The following is a 16,590-nucleotide window of genomic DNA, read 5'->3' as shown; positions in this document are numbered from 1 at the left end:
ACAAGCCCCTTGGGCCAAACAGCCGGCACAAGCCAACCGTGGCACAGCTGCCTGCCCATCGGCTCACACCCTGGCAAGAGGCGAGTGGGAAATGCTGCCCACACTGGTCACCTGTACTGCTGGCATGCCAGCTATGTTCTAGCTTGTTAGCAACGGGCTACATCTCTGCTGTCATTCCCAGGGCTAAAGGAGAGATACGAAGCAGCAACCAGACTCCTCCCCTTTGGGAGCGGCAGGGAAGCCACCCTGCCAGCACACAACAGGCAGCAACCAGCACATGGCAAACGGTTTCCCTGCAGGGCACCAGACCCGATGGCACATCACAGACATCAGGATTAGTTCCCTTGGCACGCTGCTCATGAAAAAGGGCAGCATCAGCGCTAGACAGCAAGTTCTTGGGGCAGAGACCTTGGTACGCAGGCCAGCTCTCTGCCTGCTGCACACTGCAATCTTCCTGCCACGTGTGTGCTTGCAGCGAGCAGCCCCACACCCTACGACAGCTAAACGTCCAGCCACCACGACAGAAACGTCACAGCATCCCCTCACCTCCCACAAGCCAAGAGTACTCCCACTGCAATCCACCACCTTTCCAGATAGGAGAAGAGATCAGAGAGCGCATGCACCCAGCTCCAGAGTCCCCAGAATGCCACATCCCAGCCCAAGGGGAGAAGTAGATACACTCGGGTCTGGCAGCGGTGGGGCAGAGCATCCCGCTGCACATTTGTGAACTGTCTTCCTGGTCCTAAATCTGCCACTTGGGGCTGCCCTGTCCTGGCATTGCTGCCTGGCCACGCATGGCTTCCGGCCTTGGTGCTGTCTTTTCTGGTCCCCTTGGCTCTCTGTCCAGGCTTTACTGCTTGTGCTGAGGCTGTGTGGCTGCCATAAACAGAAACTCCTTCTTTCAGGAGTCTGTTTTGGTCTATATTATGTCTGGATCCTTCTCCCCAGCATGGTATGATATCTCTCTTGTGCGGGAAGGAGCAGTCATGGGAAAGCAAGCTGGCTGGAAGTCAGCTTAGCCAAAACAAACCACCCCACAAGGCTCCAGACATCCTGGAGGGGGGCAGGCAGGCAGCTCCCACAGGCAGGGGCCAGCAGGCAGGAGCCAAGGCAGCTGAGGGAGGACTCCCAGGGCAGCGCTTGCTTGAGCCATGACCCGAGTGTATGGACTTCTGAGAGCCGACCACCAAAAAAGCAGATTTTTGATAAGAGCCCTTCTCCAAAGAGTTCAGGTGATTGTCCCCAGAGGCACACCTCTCACATCAGAGAGGGCAGGGAGCACCCAGCCATGCCTACAGCCCCCTTTTACCGTCTTTGGGTCAGAGGTGGGTGGGATCCAAGCACGCCGGCTTTCTGAGATCTACATGGGAATCCACAAGATAAGAGGCATTATATCACTATGTCCTCAGTTATCAACTATCAGCTATGTCCTCTGCACTCAGCAAAACAGATGTGGGAACCCAGACAGAGCTCCCATGAAAACATGCAGCCATCCAGGTCTTGGACTGCAGGGAGTGCCAGAGCCATTTGCTGGCAAGGATAGCAGTGGTGAGAACAGCTGTGTGAGGTGTGACCGGGTGAATGATCTGCTCAGCGTCGTGGCAGAGATGCAATAGGAAGTAGAAAGGTTAAGGAGCATCAGGGAGTCTGAGGAGAGAGACTGGTGGAACCGTATTCTGTCCTGAGACAGAAACAAGAGCAGCCACCAGAAAAAAAACAAGATCAAGGGGATCCTGTATCCTCTCCCCCCGAGGCTGAAGGCAGTAGCTTAAAGGAAAGGAGTGAATGGAGGCATGTCCACACTTGGGTCAGCAGACGAACGCCCTCGTTGCCCACTTCGCCTTCCCAGGTGCCTCTGTACAACAGGAATAAGGCTCTGGATGTGCCAGGCAAGCCAATGGATGATGTAGATCACAGTCCATGTACACCAGAGGGGTTGCAGGGTCAGAAAGGCCCTCAGTACCACAGCCACCCCCACGAGTAAGAACAGACAGGTTATAGTTGTAGGCAACTCCCTTCTGAGGGGAACAGAGGGTCCAATATGCCAAACAGACCCTCCCCTTAGGGAAATCTGCTGCCTCCCGGACGCCCGGGTTAAGGACATCACCAGGGAACTTGCCAGCCTGGTACAGCCCTCAGACTGTGACTCACTACTGGTTTTCAATGTGGGTGGTGATGAAGCTGCAACGCATAGTCCACAGGCGATCAAGAGACTTCAGGGCTCTGGGATGGTTGGTAAGGGGATGTGGGGCACAGGTTATTTTTTTAGCTCTCTCCTCCCAGTTGAGGACAATGACACTGGAAGAAATAGACACACCTAGTCTATTAATACATGGCTCCATGGCTGGTGTCACTGTCACAGTTTTGGGCTTTTTCAATAATAGGATGGCCTACAAGGCACTGAAGGTCTTTGCACACCAGCTAGCAGGGTTCAGGGACTTTAACCTACACTTGAGGGAGGAGGGTGATAATGTCAGGCTTGATTAAGACAAGCTGAGAGCTCCTGAAGAGCAGCAGAAAGGAATTCCAGACACTCCAGCCAGGAAGTCAGCTTCATCAGGTGCCCAACTTAAATGTCTCTGTGCAAACGCCCATTGCACGGGAATAAACAAGAGGGTTAGAGATGTGCGCATATCTGCAGGGCTAAGATCTAATTGGCATGACGGAGACGTGGTGGGACGAATTCTGTGACTGGAGTGCTGGAACAGAAGGATACAGACTCTTTAGGAAGGACAGGCAGGGGAGAGGAGGTGGTGTTACCTTCTATGTCAATGACCAGCTGGAGTGCATGGAGCTCGACCCGGGGATGGTTGAGGAGCTAGCTGAGATCTTATGGGTCAGGATTAAAGAGAGGGCAGGGACAGGTGACATTATAGTGGGGGTCTGCTACAGGACACCTGACCAGGAAGACAGAGCGGATGAAGCCCTCTATGGACAGATAGGAACAGCCTCATGTTCACAAGCCCTGGTCCTCATGGGGGACTTCAATCACCCTGATATCTGTTGGAGGGACAGTACAGCAGGGCATAAGCAATCCAGGAGATTCCTGGAATGCGTTGATGATAACTTCCTTCTCCACGTGACAGGAACCAGTGAGGAGAGGTGCTGTGCTGGACCTTGCTCTCATCAACAAGGAGGGGCTGGTGGGGAACGTGAAGCTCAAGGGCAGCCTTGGCTGTAGTGATCATGAAATGGTGGAGTTCAAGATCCTGGGAGCAGCAAGGAGGGTGCTTAGCAAGCTCACTATCCTGGATTTCAGGAGAGCAGACTGTGGCCTCTTCAGGGATCTGCTTGGTAGAGTACCACGGGAGAAAGCCCTGTAGGTAAGAGGGGCCCAAGAAGGCTGGTGAATATTCAAGGATCGCCTCCTCCAAGCTCAGGAGCAGTGCATCCCAACAAAGAGGAAGTTGGGCAGAAACACCAGGAGGCCTGTATGGATGAACAAGGAGCTCCTGGACAAACTCAAACACAAAAATGAAGCCTACAGAGGGTGGAAGCAAGGACAGGTAGCCTGGAAGGAATACAGAGAAATTGTCTGAGCAGCCAGGGATCAGATTAAGAAAGCTAAAGCCCTGATAGAGTTAAACCTGACCAGGGACATAAGAGCAACAAGAAAAACTTCTATAGGTACGTCGGTGATAAAAGAAGGGAAAACACAGGACCTCTGCAGAAGGAAAGAAGAGACCTGGTTACCCGGGATATGGAGAAGGCTGAGGTTCTCAATGACTCCTTTGCCTCAGTTTTCTCTGGCAAGAGCTCCAGCGGCACAGCCCAAGTCACAGAAGGCAAAGGCAGGGACTGGGAGAATGAAGAAGAGCCCACTGTAGGAGAAGATCAGGTTTGAGACCATCTAAAGAACCTGAAGATGCACAAGTCCATGAAACCTGAAGAGGTGCATCCATAGGATGCCAGGAACTGGCAGACGAAGCTGCTAAGCCACTATCCATCATATTTGAGAAGTTGTGGCAGTCCAGAGAAGTTCCCACTGACTGGAAAAGGGGAAACATAGCCCCCATTTTTAAAAAGGGAAAAAAAGAAGACCCAGGGTGCTACAGGCGAGTCAGTCAGCACCTCTGTGCCTGGCAAGATCATGGAGTAGATCCTCCTGGAAACCATGCTAAGGCACATGGAAAATAAGGAGGTGATTGGTGTCAGCCAACATGGCCTCACAAGGGCAAACTGCGAGCCAGCAATGTGCGCCCGCGGCCCAGAAAGCCAACCGTATCCTGGACTGTATCCAAAGAAGCGTGGCCAGCAGGCCGAGGGAGGGGACTCTGCCCCTCTACTCTGCTCTTGTGAGACCCCATCTGCTGTGCTGCATTCAGCTCTGGGGTCCCCAATGTAAGAAGCACATGGAGCTGCTGAAGTGAGTCCAGAGGAGGGCCACGAAGATGATCTGAGGGCTGGAGCACCTCTGCTGTGAAGACAGGCTGAGAGAGTTGGGGCTGTTCAGCCTGGAGAAGAGAAGGCTTCAGGGACACCTTCTAGCAGCCTTCCAGTACCTAAAGGGGCCTACAAGAAATCTGGAGAGGGACTTCCTCAGCAAAGTCACCAACATGCACTAGTCAAGCTTTGGCCCGGAGCCCTCCTGCCAAGTCCTGTGAAAAGGCTTATGGCTTTAGGGAGTGGGTGTCCCTAGGTACCACCGGGTGCACTCACCTGGAACCGGGGGTCAGTGTCACTCTCCCCGATCTGCTGCAGCAGCTCCCCACTGGTCTGACCAACAAGGCCAGCAGCCTGCAGAAGATTCTGGCGAGGCTGTGAGGAACAAGGCAGAATCAACATCGAGCTTGTGAGCAAGCCCCTAGTAGCTCTCCTGAAGCCTTTGGCTTCCACCTGTCTCTTGGCCCCATGGCCGCTCCTGCCCCCACCTCAGCACTGGCAGGCTGTGCTGTTTTCAGCAGGTCTGAGACGGCGCTCGCCAGGTTTTTGGCTGCCTGCAGAAGCTGCCGCCCGTTCCCTCCCTCATCCTCCATCAGTGCGGCCAGCAGCTTCACGCCCTTGGACATCTCCGTCAGGTTGGAAGAGATGGTGGTGACAGCACAGCCCACAGCGGTGTAGTCCGTGTCTGCTGGATCCCCTGCACAGGGAGGAGATGAGTCAGGATGGGATGCACTTCAAGCAATGCTCCAAGAGCATCCCTGCACCTGTCACCAGAGTGGTTCTACTTCCTGGGAGCCAGGGGAGAGACCCGCTGGCTCCTAAGCCTGAAAGGTGGTCACATCAGCTGAGTTTGGGAAGAAGAGCCTGGGGAAGGAGAGCTACATTGTGCCATGGCTGTGCCTGGAGCTATGGCAGGGACTGTCAACAATCTCCTGGAGCAGAGGATGGCCAGTCAGCCAAGGACTGGGCTAGGCCCAGGCAGGGATCTAAGGGCAGGGCAAGCTGCAGGGACACAGCTGGCTCTACAGGCACCTTAACAGCAGTCATGGCTGATTTAGCTCTAGCTGGGGCAGGCTGGCTACTCCAGTCCCTGATGAAGGGCAGGAGCCATGACCTTCAGCCAGGCAAGAGAGACCAAGCCTTCTCCAAAGATGGAGCATCCCTCTTCTCCAACCCTCCATGTACCTGCAGTGAGGTTGACCACTGAGGCTGTGCCGGCAGTGATAGCATCCACTTGGGAGTGGATCTCATGCTTTGACTCATCCATCTTGTTTTTGCGCCAAGCTTTGGATGCCTGAAACGGCAAGAACAGGGTCAGAAGGTGGTGGTGGAGGTGGTGGGGAGCTGCACCCATGCTCACATAGAGAGATGCAAGAGAGATGAGAGAAACAGGAGGGAAGGAAGAGCTGTGACCACTCAAAACTCCCCAGCCCATTCTGACCAAGCAATGTGTCCAAGTGTCCCCTCTGCTCCTGACCTCAGAGCGGGATACAAGCCCATCTCTTTGCAGGCAGCAGATCTTTCCAGGAGCTGCTGACACCTCTCCTGCAAACATGGTCAGCCTCACCCAGCCCAGCCAGCAACCTCCAGCAAAGTTCCCTCCAGCACCCTGCCTTCCCCCGGCACTCACGGCATCCTGCCCGAGGGGTGGCAAGGTCTCGAAGTCATCCAGCGTGGCCTGGGCTGCATGCACGGCCTGCATGCTTGAGTTGATGGTGCCCGTGAGGGCTTGCTGGGCCGAAGTCTGCAACACAGGTACAGATTGAGGTACACTGGGGGCTCGAAGGCTAGGCTTAAATATTTGGTTCATGCACCCCCACACAACATGGTGTAACACACTGTTGATGACAGTGCTCTAGGCAGGCAGCTCCACAAAGAGGGGTGCACCTAGCAAAGGGGGTCTCCCCTCTGCACCTCCCACTGGGAAATGCCCCATCCCATCACAAGTAAGTCTCTCAGTTAAGCAGCTCTCGGGGAGTAGGGAGCAGAGGCAGTGGGAACCCAAAAGACTTTTACAGCAAGCCTCACAGCAGGCTGAGTGGGGTCAAAGAAAACGGCCTCTTTGTGGCCTTTTCCAAGCGATTCTCTGGCTGCAGAAGACGTGGGGGTCACCAAAACCAGGCACAGGGGTCTGCTGCAAACCACAGCATCAGTGGGGCTGGCTAGGCACAGTGGCTTGGGGCAGCTCAACCTGTAGGAGAAGCTGCGGCCGTTGGCCAGGGGAAACCTCCAGGGTGTAGCTCAAGTTTGCAGAGTGGGCACGGGAGGACGCCAGCTCAGCCAGGCCAGCAAGCACGGCACAGACATACAGTTCTTCACAGCAAGCCAGTGCCTGGCCATAGACCCAAACAGCTGAGTCTACATGAGCCCGATGGGAACCTTTCAGAGTTTGTGCCCTATGGTGGGCACAGGGAGAGCTAGAGCTTACCAGGGGAGGCATGTGCCCTCGGTGCATCTGGCCACTCGTGATTTGCAGCTGAGGCTGTGGCATCGTGCCCACCTGGAAGTTTTCTGGTCCTCCAGCCCCTGTCCGCATGATGGCTGGCAGGGCCACTGAGCCCAGCTCCGCCTTGCCCACACGGTTAAACTGCTGCTGCAAGACAGTCGACCTGAAATGGGGAGAATTATCAGGTCAAGGGATGCCCATGGACCCGGCACCAGGCTTTGCAGGAGTGCTGCCATCAAAGGACTGTCAGCTCTTCCTCCAGAAACACTGTGCTACAAGCTTGGCTGGAGCCTGCTCTCCATTCAACTTCTGCTTGGCAGCTAACTTGCTCCTGGAGGACTTACTTCTTTGGAGACACAGAGTCTTCCAGCATGGTGGACTCCTCATCCCCCTCCAGTCCAAAGTGGTCTTTGCTCTTTTTCTGCGGAGTGAAAGAGAAAATGTGTCAGCCAGCACATACCTCCTAGTCTTCTCCTCCAGCAGCCCAGACACCACCCTGACTGGGGCCACAGGGTGCCCCTGTCCTGTCTCCAGCTCCTCTAGCAGCACCGTGTGCCAATGGCTGTCTGGAGGCAGCTGGAAGGGGCACCCTGCACCCCGCTTCAGAGAGGAGCCAGTTATCAGCGCCCTTCTCAGCACAGCCTCACCTTTTTGAGGATGATGTCGATGTAGCCAGCAATCAGCTGGGCGATCTGCTCCCCCTCCGTCGTCTGCACCGAGTAGTAACCATCCTGGTAATCTCCAAAATCCTGCAATGGCAGGGCACAGAGTAAAACTGGAGCAGGGCACTGGCAGCCACCCTGAGCCCCTCTGGTATGTGTTAAGCACCCAAGTGCCAGCCTCCGAAACAGCAGCCAGGAGAGGCATCAGAGGAGGTCAAGGCTGTCCCACCACAGGGCCATACCCAAGAGAGGGGCTGGTGTGAGAGCAGCCCCTTACAGGGGCACCTCTGGGGCTGGGGAATGGAGGACCAGGGCTGGTCCCTACCAGGGTGAAGCTCTTGGGAGAGGCTGCCCAGCGCTTGATGTTGGTCAGGCTCCACTCCTGAATCACTTCCTTGGTTTTCTCGTCCACACGCATCACGCACTCCTTGGTGATCCCCAGCAGCCTTGGCACCAGCTTGTTCTTCCCCTTCATCTTTTCCTGCAGGCCACAACAGAAGGGTTGTGGGCTGTCCCTGGGACAGATTCGTCCAGGGAGAGACCTTTGAGGCCAGCTGCGGCTACCAAATACCCGCAAAGACACACTTTCTGGTGGTCACAACCGCAACATGGGGCTTGAAAATGAGAAAAACCATGAACTAAGAAGTGGGAAGGCAGTGCACAGGGAAAGTCAAGAAGGAGAGGTGGACAGTGCACACAACAGGGAAAACTGGAGCAAAGTGGGCTGAGGGGTAGCAGATGGGGCGTAACAGGCAGAGGGATGCTGGAGAAGAGGAATTTTGGCCAGTGAGAGGTGGGAGCCGGGGGAGCTGCTGCTTTACCTTGACCAAGAAGAAGGAGACCCCATAGGTCTTGAGGGAACGGGCAAGTTTCACGTAGCGAACTTTGGCCTCGATCTCGCTCATGTTCCCGCAGTTCTTATGTGCCTGCAGCAGCAAAGAGAGAACATCACGCTAGCTTCACAGTTCTCTGGCTGTGCCACCATCACCCTGTCACAGCCTTTCTAGGCTCTCCCCACCCCGCCAGCATGCCCTACCCCTGCTAAAACATCCCTGTGACCTCTGGGACCTCAGGAGCTGCATTGTCTGCCCACCTATAGCTTCCTGTTCCTGTTTCTCACCCGCCGAGCTGCCACATGTTGCCTCCAGAGACAAGAGCAGCCTCAGCCTTTGGTGAGGAGGAACAAGAAGTCCAGACTCAACATCCCCCCTGCACGTACCATGAAGATCTTGCGTTCCCCTTTCTGCTTGATGTACTCCTTGGGCAGGAAATCCTTGAGTCTGCCAAGAGACAGCCAAGTCAGCCGTTAGCAGCAGAGCCTGAAGCCAGTGTTTGTCTTTGACTACAAAGAGGCCCACCCCAGAGCCTTGGACAAACCCCTGCCGGGGCATGGGCTGGGAGTTTTTGGGAGCAGGAAGAAGTTGCTGCAGTACTGAAAGCTGCCCCAGGAGCTGCCCTGCTTTTGGCTGGGACAGAGGTTTCTTTTCTTTTCAGCAGCTTGAAGAGCTCTCTGTTTTGGTTTCAGTCTGGGACTCGTTATGAGAAGAATGCTGATAGCGCACTGATGTTTATAGTTGCTACTGAGACCTCAAGGACCTTTCAGCTGCCGCGTTCTTGCCAGTCTGCAGGAGCACAACAGGCTGGGGGGGAGCATGGGCGGAACACAGGGTCCCCCTTATGATTTGAACTTAGACTTAGGATCAAGGGCTAAATTGGTCAATGGAGTATTCCATGTCATGCAGCGTCATGCCCAGTACATAGATGAGGGTTGACTGGAAAGAAGGGCTTTTGATCTTCCGGGGGCTCTCACTCTCGGACTCTCAAGAGTGTTATCTCTCTCTCGTTTTCTTTTCGGGCCTCTTGCTCATCCATATTGCAGAGTCAGAACTGATCTGTTTTGGGATCGTTTGCCAGGACTGGACAGAGCATTAGTGACCAAGTGGTGAGCAATTACACTGTGCATCGCTTGTTGGTATCTATTATTATCACCATACACATAAATATATTACTATATTCTTATTATTAAGTTATTCTTATCTCAACCCACAAGTCTTTTTCCCATTTCCCCTTTAATTCTCTTCCCCATCCCCTGGGATGGGGGAGGGTGAGTGGGCGGCTGTGTGGCATTTAGCTGCCAGATGGGCTAAACCACAGCACAGTGGAGGTGCTGAGGAGGCAGCCCTTTGTGTGGCATCAGGCTAGACGGTATGATGGGCTGGGGTCCCCCTCAACGGAGATGGCTGCATGTCCTGGGTGTTGCCAGAGGGAGCAAGACAAGGGACTGGCATCCCCTGCACCCTGCACAGACCTCCACACTCAGGCCCCGTGCTGCAGGGAGGAGAGGGGTCCCCCAGGGGCAACTGCACCCCTGGAGCCCCGTGTGCCAGCATAGTGCTGCAGACTGCCAAGCTGCTCGAGCCACCTGGGGCTCCCCACGACACTCACTCCAGAAAGCCTGGCTTGTGCTTCTGCTCGTTGTGTGGCCCAAACTGGATCTGGCACTGGTAGCCAGCAAACTCGCAGGCTTTGTCAAAGGAGACAGGGTGGGAACCGTTAAGGATGTCGTCACGAGCCTGCATGGAAAAAGACACCGTTGTGGGCTAGGCAGCCATGCAGCCCTGCCACCGCTCCCCTCCATGCCAGGCAGCAACTGTTTTCCAGAGAGAAAAGAGGTGACAATGAAAAAGAGGAGGATCTAGGGACAGGTTGTCCCCTATAGGCACCATTGCCGTGCCTGAGAGAGGAACAGCAGCAGGACTTCAGGATGGTTCCTACCAGTCAGAGGAGACACGGGATCCCCTGAAGAGCTCCAGCGTATGCAGATGGCAGGGCTGGGATTGTCAGCGCTGCCTCTTACCCACTAGATAACTGGGCATCCTGAAGGGCTCCTCGTGGTGGCACCTGGCCAAAACCCTCAGCCACCAGCCCTGGCAAGGGGCTGGCATGGGGCAGCAGAGCTAGGCGCCCTGGGAAGCCGTACCTGCACATAGAGCAGGTTGAGCTGCACAGGATCTCGCGAGTCCACGTTCTGGTCAGAGTAGAAGAACTTGCGCCGCAGCAGCAGCGTTTCATTGTCATCGATGCCTTGCTCGCGCAGTGTTCGGCCATGGTCCAGCCAATTCACTGTAGGCAATGGCAGGGTGTAAGCAGGGCCAGGCACCCAGGCAGGGCCAGTCCCAGCTCCAGGGCTGCGTGCATGGAGCAAGAAATAATGTCTGTCTGGTGCATGCCAGCTCTCACCCCTCCACCCTGGGCCTCCAAGCAGGAGACACTCTAGGAAGTATCGACACACGTTCCCTCATCAGTTTTCTCCACTGTCACCTCCATTCCCCTGCATTGGGTCTTCCCCTTGCAGGGGTCCCTGCTCCCCTCAAGACGAGCCGACCCTGTCCCGAGCACATGCAGGCACGTACACTCATCATCTGTGTGCAACTTCTGCTTGAGCTTCTCCATCTTCTTCTCATCTCGCAGCAGGGTCTTGTCCTTCTTGAGGGTGCCAGTAACCTCCTCCTTCTTCTCTTCCATAATCTCTCGAACAAGCGAGTACTCATCATAGTTGGTGATGCCTGCAGGAGAGCAGAGGACCAAGCTCAGCACAACATTGCTGTCAAATACAGAGCCTGGAGAGATGCAGTGTCCTCTCCCCAGTGTCATGCACCCCTCGGACATCCCCGCTGCCAGGCCATCTGCCACAGATCTACTGCTGCTCCTCCATCAGATGCTGCCATCTCTCCCTATCTCCCTCCATCCCCCCTGTTGCTGCCCCCTGCTCTCACCGATCCGGGCACAGATTGTCATGAGCATGTCTGTGACTGTTTTGGAGTCATCCACCATCACTGTTTTCACTGTCCCATCCAGCATACGGATCTTTAGGGGCCGCTGCTTCTTCTTGTACTCCATGGTGTCCTGCGGGCACAGCGGAGCACAGCTCCCAGCGGTGGCATCGGCGCAAGGCGCCTGCATCCCACCATCATGCCAACAGCTCCCGTCTCCCCAGTGCAATTGTCAGGGGGACACAGGGTGCTGCAGGGCACAATGCAAGGCAGCAAGGCAGGCACCCACACCACCTCCACACCACAGGCATGTCCAACCGTGGAGCCAAGGCAGGTACCAGCTGGAAGGACATGGGATGGATGCTTACCCCATTGCGAAGCATGTAGTAGTCCAGAGCCTTCCCAGCCTCTAGCCAAATACCTTTCTTTGGGTCTTCATCCGAGAGGAACAGCCCAAAATCATTGGCTGAAAAACAGGTAAAGTCTCTGCCAGGGTAATCCTGAGCAGGACAGGGCCACCAAGATGCCAGCCTGTGTCCACGGATTTGCATCGGCACAGCCCAGCACAAGAAGCACAGCAGCACCATGAAAGTTGGAGCCTAAACTTAATGAGTGGGCAACAAAGCTGGCTAGCCAGCTTCGAGGTATAGGTTTTACCATAGTTATCTATGGAAAAAATCATCTGAAGCATGCCTGTGCAATGCTGAACTTGGAACTGACAGTAAGAACAGAAGGAAGAGCTTGGAGTTATGGTTGACAGCTCTCTGAAATCTTCAGTGCAGCGTGCAGCAGTGGCCCAAGCAAGGTAGTAAAATGCTGGGCATCACTAGGAAGGGTGCTGAGAACTGGGCACATCCACACTTTTGAGTACTCCATGGTGGTGTGGTCTGCACCTTCCCAGAAGGACACAACAGACTTTGAAAAGAGAGAGAGAAAGAAAACTTGAATGATGGAGCCTTGGTATGAGCGACTAAAGGAGCTGGGACTCCTCCGTTTGAGGCAGAAGGAAGATGGGATCAAGGCTTACAAGGTGTCAGAGGTGGCGGATAAGTGCTGTCCACCAAATCCTGCTCCCTCAGGGCTGGGGCACTGGGTGAAAGTGCTGCTGCTGGAGCCCAGGCAGTGGCACCCCAGCTCAGACCCACAGGGACAGCCCCATTTTTGTGTTGCAAGAAGCCAGGACCACGCCTGTCTTTGCCCTGGGAAAGGCCTTTCTCCACCTTTCCAACAACCCCATGCCGCAGGCTGTCTTGGCTGGCTGCTAAGTTTATAACGAGTCATCTCATTGGCAGCTCTCTGCGGGGAGGGATGAATTCCTGAGCCGCCCTGCTCCGGCCTGGCTAACACTGCTGTTAGGATTCTACTAAAGAGGGAGCAGAAAAATCACAGAGGCTTGCCATTTTATTTTTAAATTTAAAAGAAACCACAACTATTTTCAAAGCAAATTCCAAGAGGATAACTCTAAAGCACTGAAAACTGAGCAGCTTGCCCCAGATCCATAACTTGGGTAGGGAGAGGCACTTCCCAAGACAGACCAAGAGCAGAGCTGGAAACCTACACTGAAGCTCCCCCAGCTCCCCCTGACAAAAAAACAGGACAGCTCAAAAAGGGACCCCCGAGTGCCACTGGGTAACTGGCAAACAGAAACAAAAGCTGCAAGGAACTGATAGGAAAAGAAAAGCTATGAGTAACTGCAAAGGAACTCAGGAATAAGCAGTTCCCTTTAAGGCTTTCCCCTCGCATTTTTTTTTTTTTCATAAACAGGCTGGCTTACGCCCAGGAGCAGGAAATGCAATGCTCCTTCCAACACTGCTACAGCCCCGCATCCACACAAACATCCAGTCCCTCTCCGAAACCGAAAGCCATGGTCCGCCAGACTGCTGGCCAGCTGGGCATGGTGCGAGAAGGCATTTCCTTTCATCCTCGAGGAATTTGCTGCTCCCAGATGTCACCACACTCCCCCTCCTCTTCCCACGACTCCTGACCTCCCGTTTGCTGCCTCTTCACCGTAGCACAGCTGCTTTCAGAGGTGGCAGGGACCCAGGAGAGCCCCCAAGACAATGTCCCAGAGCGCCAGCCCCCCCATCCACAAAGGGGACAGGCCATGTCTGTGTGGGTGTGAGTCACATCATGAGCTCATGAGCCATAAGCTTAATCTTGAGCCTGGCGGAAGCAGGAATATATTGGAGCTGAGAAGGCTGAGCAAGATAATGGAGCACCAGCATCAGTCTGGCAGAGAGCTGATGGCAGGGGACAGATCCGACAGAAGACTATACATCTCCCAAGAAAGGAAAAATTAACTTACATGGTTTATTAATGCTCACTACAATCCCTGCAGCTGTTTAAACCCACCTAGTCCTGGCTAGTGGTGGTGGATGCAAGGAGGAGAGAGGAGCAAAGACAGAAAGGGCAACAGACTCAAATTGCTCAATGAGTATTTAACTTCCAAATATGGTTTCCTACCTTCCAAACCCCCAAATTACTTCTGGGCTGTCAAGGAGGGAGCCCGAGGAGTTCAGCCCCTGCCCTCAACTGGGCAGCAGGACTTGGACCTTGCCCTCCCCTCCCCCTCACTGCTTGGGAAAGCCCAGATGGGCACAGAGACAGAAGAGGAAAGGGAGACCAGTGAAATGCCAGGAGCTGAGCTGGGGTGGCCCTGGCATGACAGCCAACCCCACCGTGGACTTACGCTGTCCCATCTGGGCCTCGGGCACCCGCTCGCGGATCATCCTGCAGGCGTCGTACACCATGGTGGAGGGCTCGAACTGCATAGTCTTCACCACATTGCCAATGCTGATCTTCAGCGAGAGGGCAACCATGGTGGCGGCTGGACTGTCCCCACTCCTGCGTCACCTGCTAGAGGAGACAGATGGGTTAGCTCTGACTGCTGGCCCCACCAATGTGCAGGCTCCTTCCTCCTCCTTCCTTCTGCCAGCACCTCTGCTCCCCAAAAACTGGGACTGAGCTTCTAGTGGCAAGCAAGGGCTGCACCATGTGCTGGCAAGCTTGCAAGGGAGTCCTGCTTTCCAGCTCCGTGCTGACCCTGGCCAGGGTCTCTGGCCAGCGTTGGGACCCTTGTCTCCTTGTCCCAACGTCTCAAAGCCTGCTCACTCACGGGAGAAATGGTAGCTGGCACTCGGCAGAGATGCTGCCAGTGAGGAGGAAGCAAGCACATGGGAGCACACAAGATAAGCCTGGAGAGCACGACAAACAGGGTTATAATTAAACCTGCCATGACATAGAAGCCACAAGAGGAAAACCAAGCTTTGACCCGGAGCTGGCAGGGCCCTGCCCCAGCTATCAGGGCTCCCCATGTTGCCAGTGGATGGTGCTGAGCCAGCAGCCTGAGCACAGATGGACCCGGAGGGATGGAAAAGCCCGGAGCCGCTTGAGGAAGCAAGATAAGGGCACCAGGCACCGAACTTGACCATTAGAAATAATTGCCTGGGGAAACCACCACTCACACCGAGTGAGCACTTGGAGATCGGGGTCCATGGCAGCAGCTGCTGCACAAACCCAGGACTGGGGAACCCCTGCACAGGATGATGCACAGGAGGGCAAGGGACCAGCTGCTGCAGGTCTCACTGCAAGGGCACAAGAGCTGCACCACCTCATTTGAAACAGGGCCCGAGCCAGGTTCAGCTTGAAGGATCAGCTTCAAGCTTGAAGGACTGCACAGATCAGCTTCAGAGCAACTACTTCTCAACAGGGCTCCAACACACCAGGTTTAATAATAATTAAAACGATGATATTCTTACAGCAGAGCAAATTCGGAAATAAGTGACGGAAGTTGTAAATATGGCCCCCATTTGCCTGCTGCAGCTCGTAGAGCCCATTCCTTTAGGTTTACCCACTGTGCAGCAGCTTCCAGCTCTTTCCCAGGTTGCTGCGCCCCTCAGGGTTCCTGCGCCGGGTCCTTCTCCCTGCCCTTCTCACCATCCCCGGTTCCCAGCTGGCCCCAACCCAACACTCTCCAGCAGTGATACCCCTTTTCCTCTCCCAAAAAGCCTGCTCATAGGGAAGGAGTCCTCTGCTCTGCCTCGACCCAGGACACCTTGTCCTCAAACTCCAGCTGGTGGGAAGGTGCAAGAGCACTGGCAGGAGGCATCATAGCTGCTTGTTCTCTTTTAGATTGATTTTCTCCTGCCAGGCCTCCTATTATGGCTGTCAGCAGAAGGTTGCTGGCCATGCGTGTTCTCAGCCTGGCCCAGGAAGGTTCACAGTCAAGGCTTGCTGGCAGCCTCCCTTGCCTGCCATGCACTGCAGTGGCACATGCCAAGCCTGTGTATCCCCGTCCAGCACTGCCAGCTCCGACCCCCTGCAAAATGGGGTACATCAGTACACACTGCTCCCAACCACGGATCCAAACAGGCTAGGGATAGGATCTGCAATGGATAAAAAGCTCCTACATCTGATTTTGGCCAGGAGCGAGTCAGAGGGCAGGGGTCCTGCTCCTGCAGAGCCATAGGAGCCATGCTGGTGGTGAGGGAGGGAGGCAGGGATGGAGGAGCGTGCCGCCTCCGCCAGCACATGGAGCTGCTCCAGCTCCGCATTCCTGAGCCGTTCAGCAATGTTTCTGCGGAGGCCCGCGGCCCCCACTGGCTCTGCTGATGAGGAATGAAATGCATTTCGGGTCTGGAGTGAGGGGGCCCGGTGGCAGCGGGAAGGAGGCAGCGGAGGCACCCGCCTGTGCCATTGCTGTCCATCCGGAAGCACCAGCAAAGCTGCGGAGCCAAAGGGAAAAGGAACAACCTCCCGTAGAAAGGGCTTTACGAATGTTTCGTACGCAGGGCGGTCTGCTGCGGCCACCAGGCCATCTTCTCTATATTTAAAAATACTCTCAAGTTAAGCATAAAGCTGCTTTCCGTCCCTCCACAGGAAAAAGAGAACATGCCACTGCCAGGACAAGGTCAGAGACCGTGGAGGAAGGGGAGGGGAGGATGCCAGACGGCAGAGAGGAACGAAGAGGAGCCAGGCCATGCCCAGCCATTTCTGCAGCCTCCTCTTGCCCTCCCAAAGCCACTCAAAACCAGGCACTGTGCCAGGGGCACCCCTTGGCACACTCTTCATGGAGGTCACCATGCTTTCCGAGACCCGGCAAGAGGATGACTGTTCAAGCCTTCTTACTGCCGAGCTCTTACAAAAACGACAGAGCTCAGCAGGGAAGGTGCTCACGACATCAAGCAATTCCTCAAGAGGAAACGGAGATGCTTCATTTTAATTCCCAGACTCTACAGAAACAGTTCAGGCTCCAGCAGCTGAACTTTGCTGACATCAATGTCTACAGCAGAAATACTCTCTGCTGCGTAAGAAGTACACCTCATCA

At 55.0% G+C, this 16,590-nt stretch overlaps 1 protein-coding gene across 4 annotated transcripts in view; it reads right to left on the bottom strand.

The window, feature by feature from the left end:
• TLN1 (talin 1) overlaps positions 1-16,590 on the bottom strand; it is a 39,791-nt gene that overhangs the window by 19,714 nt on the left and 3,487 nt on the right. For 2 of the 4 annotated variants that reach the window (XM_086630025.1, XM_086630022.1), the window contains exons 1-17: positions 13,954-14,178; positions 11,633-11,730; positions 11,268-11,397; positions 10,905-11,057; positions 10,472-10,614; positions 9,937-10,064; positions 8,711-8,771; positions 8,313-8,417; positions 7,817-7,972; positions 7,477-7,578; positions 7,174-7,250; positions 6,812-6,992; positions 6,014-6,127; positions 5,569-5,677; positions 4,872-5,080; positions 4,660-4,758; positions 1,310-1,360 (exon numbers count right to left, since the gene is read on the bottom strand). In XM_086630025.1, coding sequence (XP_086486151.1) covers positions 1,310-1,360; positions 4,660-4,758; positions 4,872-5,080; positions 5,569-5,677; positions 6,014-6,127; positions 6,812-6,992; positions 7,174-7,250; positions 7,477-7,578; positions 7,817-7,972; positions 8,313-8,417; positions 8,711-8,771; positions 9,937-10,064; positions 10,472-10,614; positions 10,905-11,057; positions 11,268-11,397; positions 11,633-11,730; positions 13,954-14,083 — 2,046 coding nt within the window. In that variant the 5' untranslated portion in view covers positions 14,084-14,178. Of the gene's footprint in view, positions 1-1,309; positions 1,361-4,659; positions 4,759-4,871; positions 5,081-5,568; positions 5,678-6,013; positions 6,128-6,811; positions 6,993-7,173; positions 7,251-7,476; positions 7,579-7,816; positions 7,973-8,312; positions 8,418-8,710; positions 8,772-9,936; positions 10,065-10,471; positions 10,615-10,904; positions 11,058-11,267; positions 11,398-11,632; positions 11,731-13,953; positions 14,179-16,590 lie in introns of those variants that run through there. The other 2 variants (XM_086630023.1, XM_086630024.1) reach the window with 2 other exon arrangements.

This window comes from Tauraco erythrolophus, chromosome Z, assembly GCF_009769465.1.
Source record: "Tauraco erythrolophus isolate bTauEry1 chromosome Z, bTauEry1.pri, whole genome shotgun sequence".
NCBI classification, from domain to species: Eukaryota; Metazoa; Chordata; class Aves; order Musophagiformes; family Musophagidae; genus Tauraco; species Tauraco erythrolophus.
Note: the sequence above shows the minus strand (reverse complement) of the source record. Positions and strands in the feature narration are given on the sequence as shown.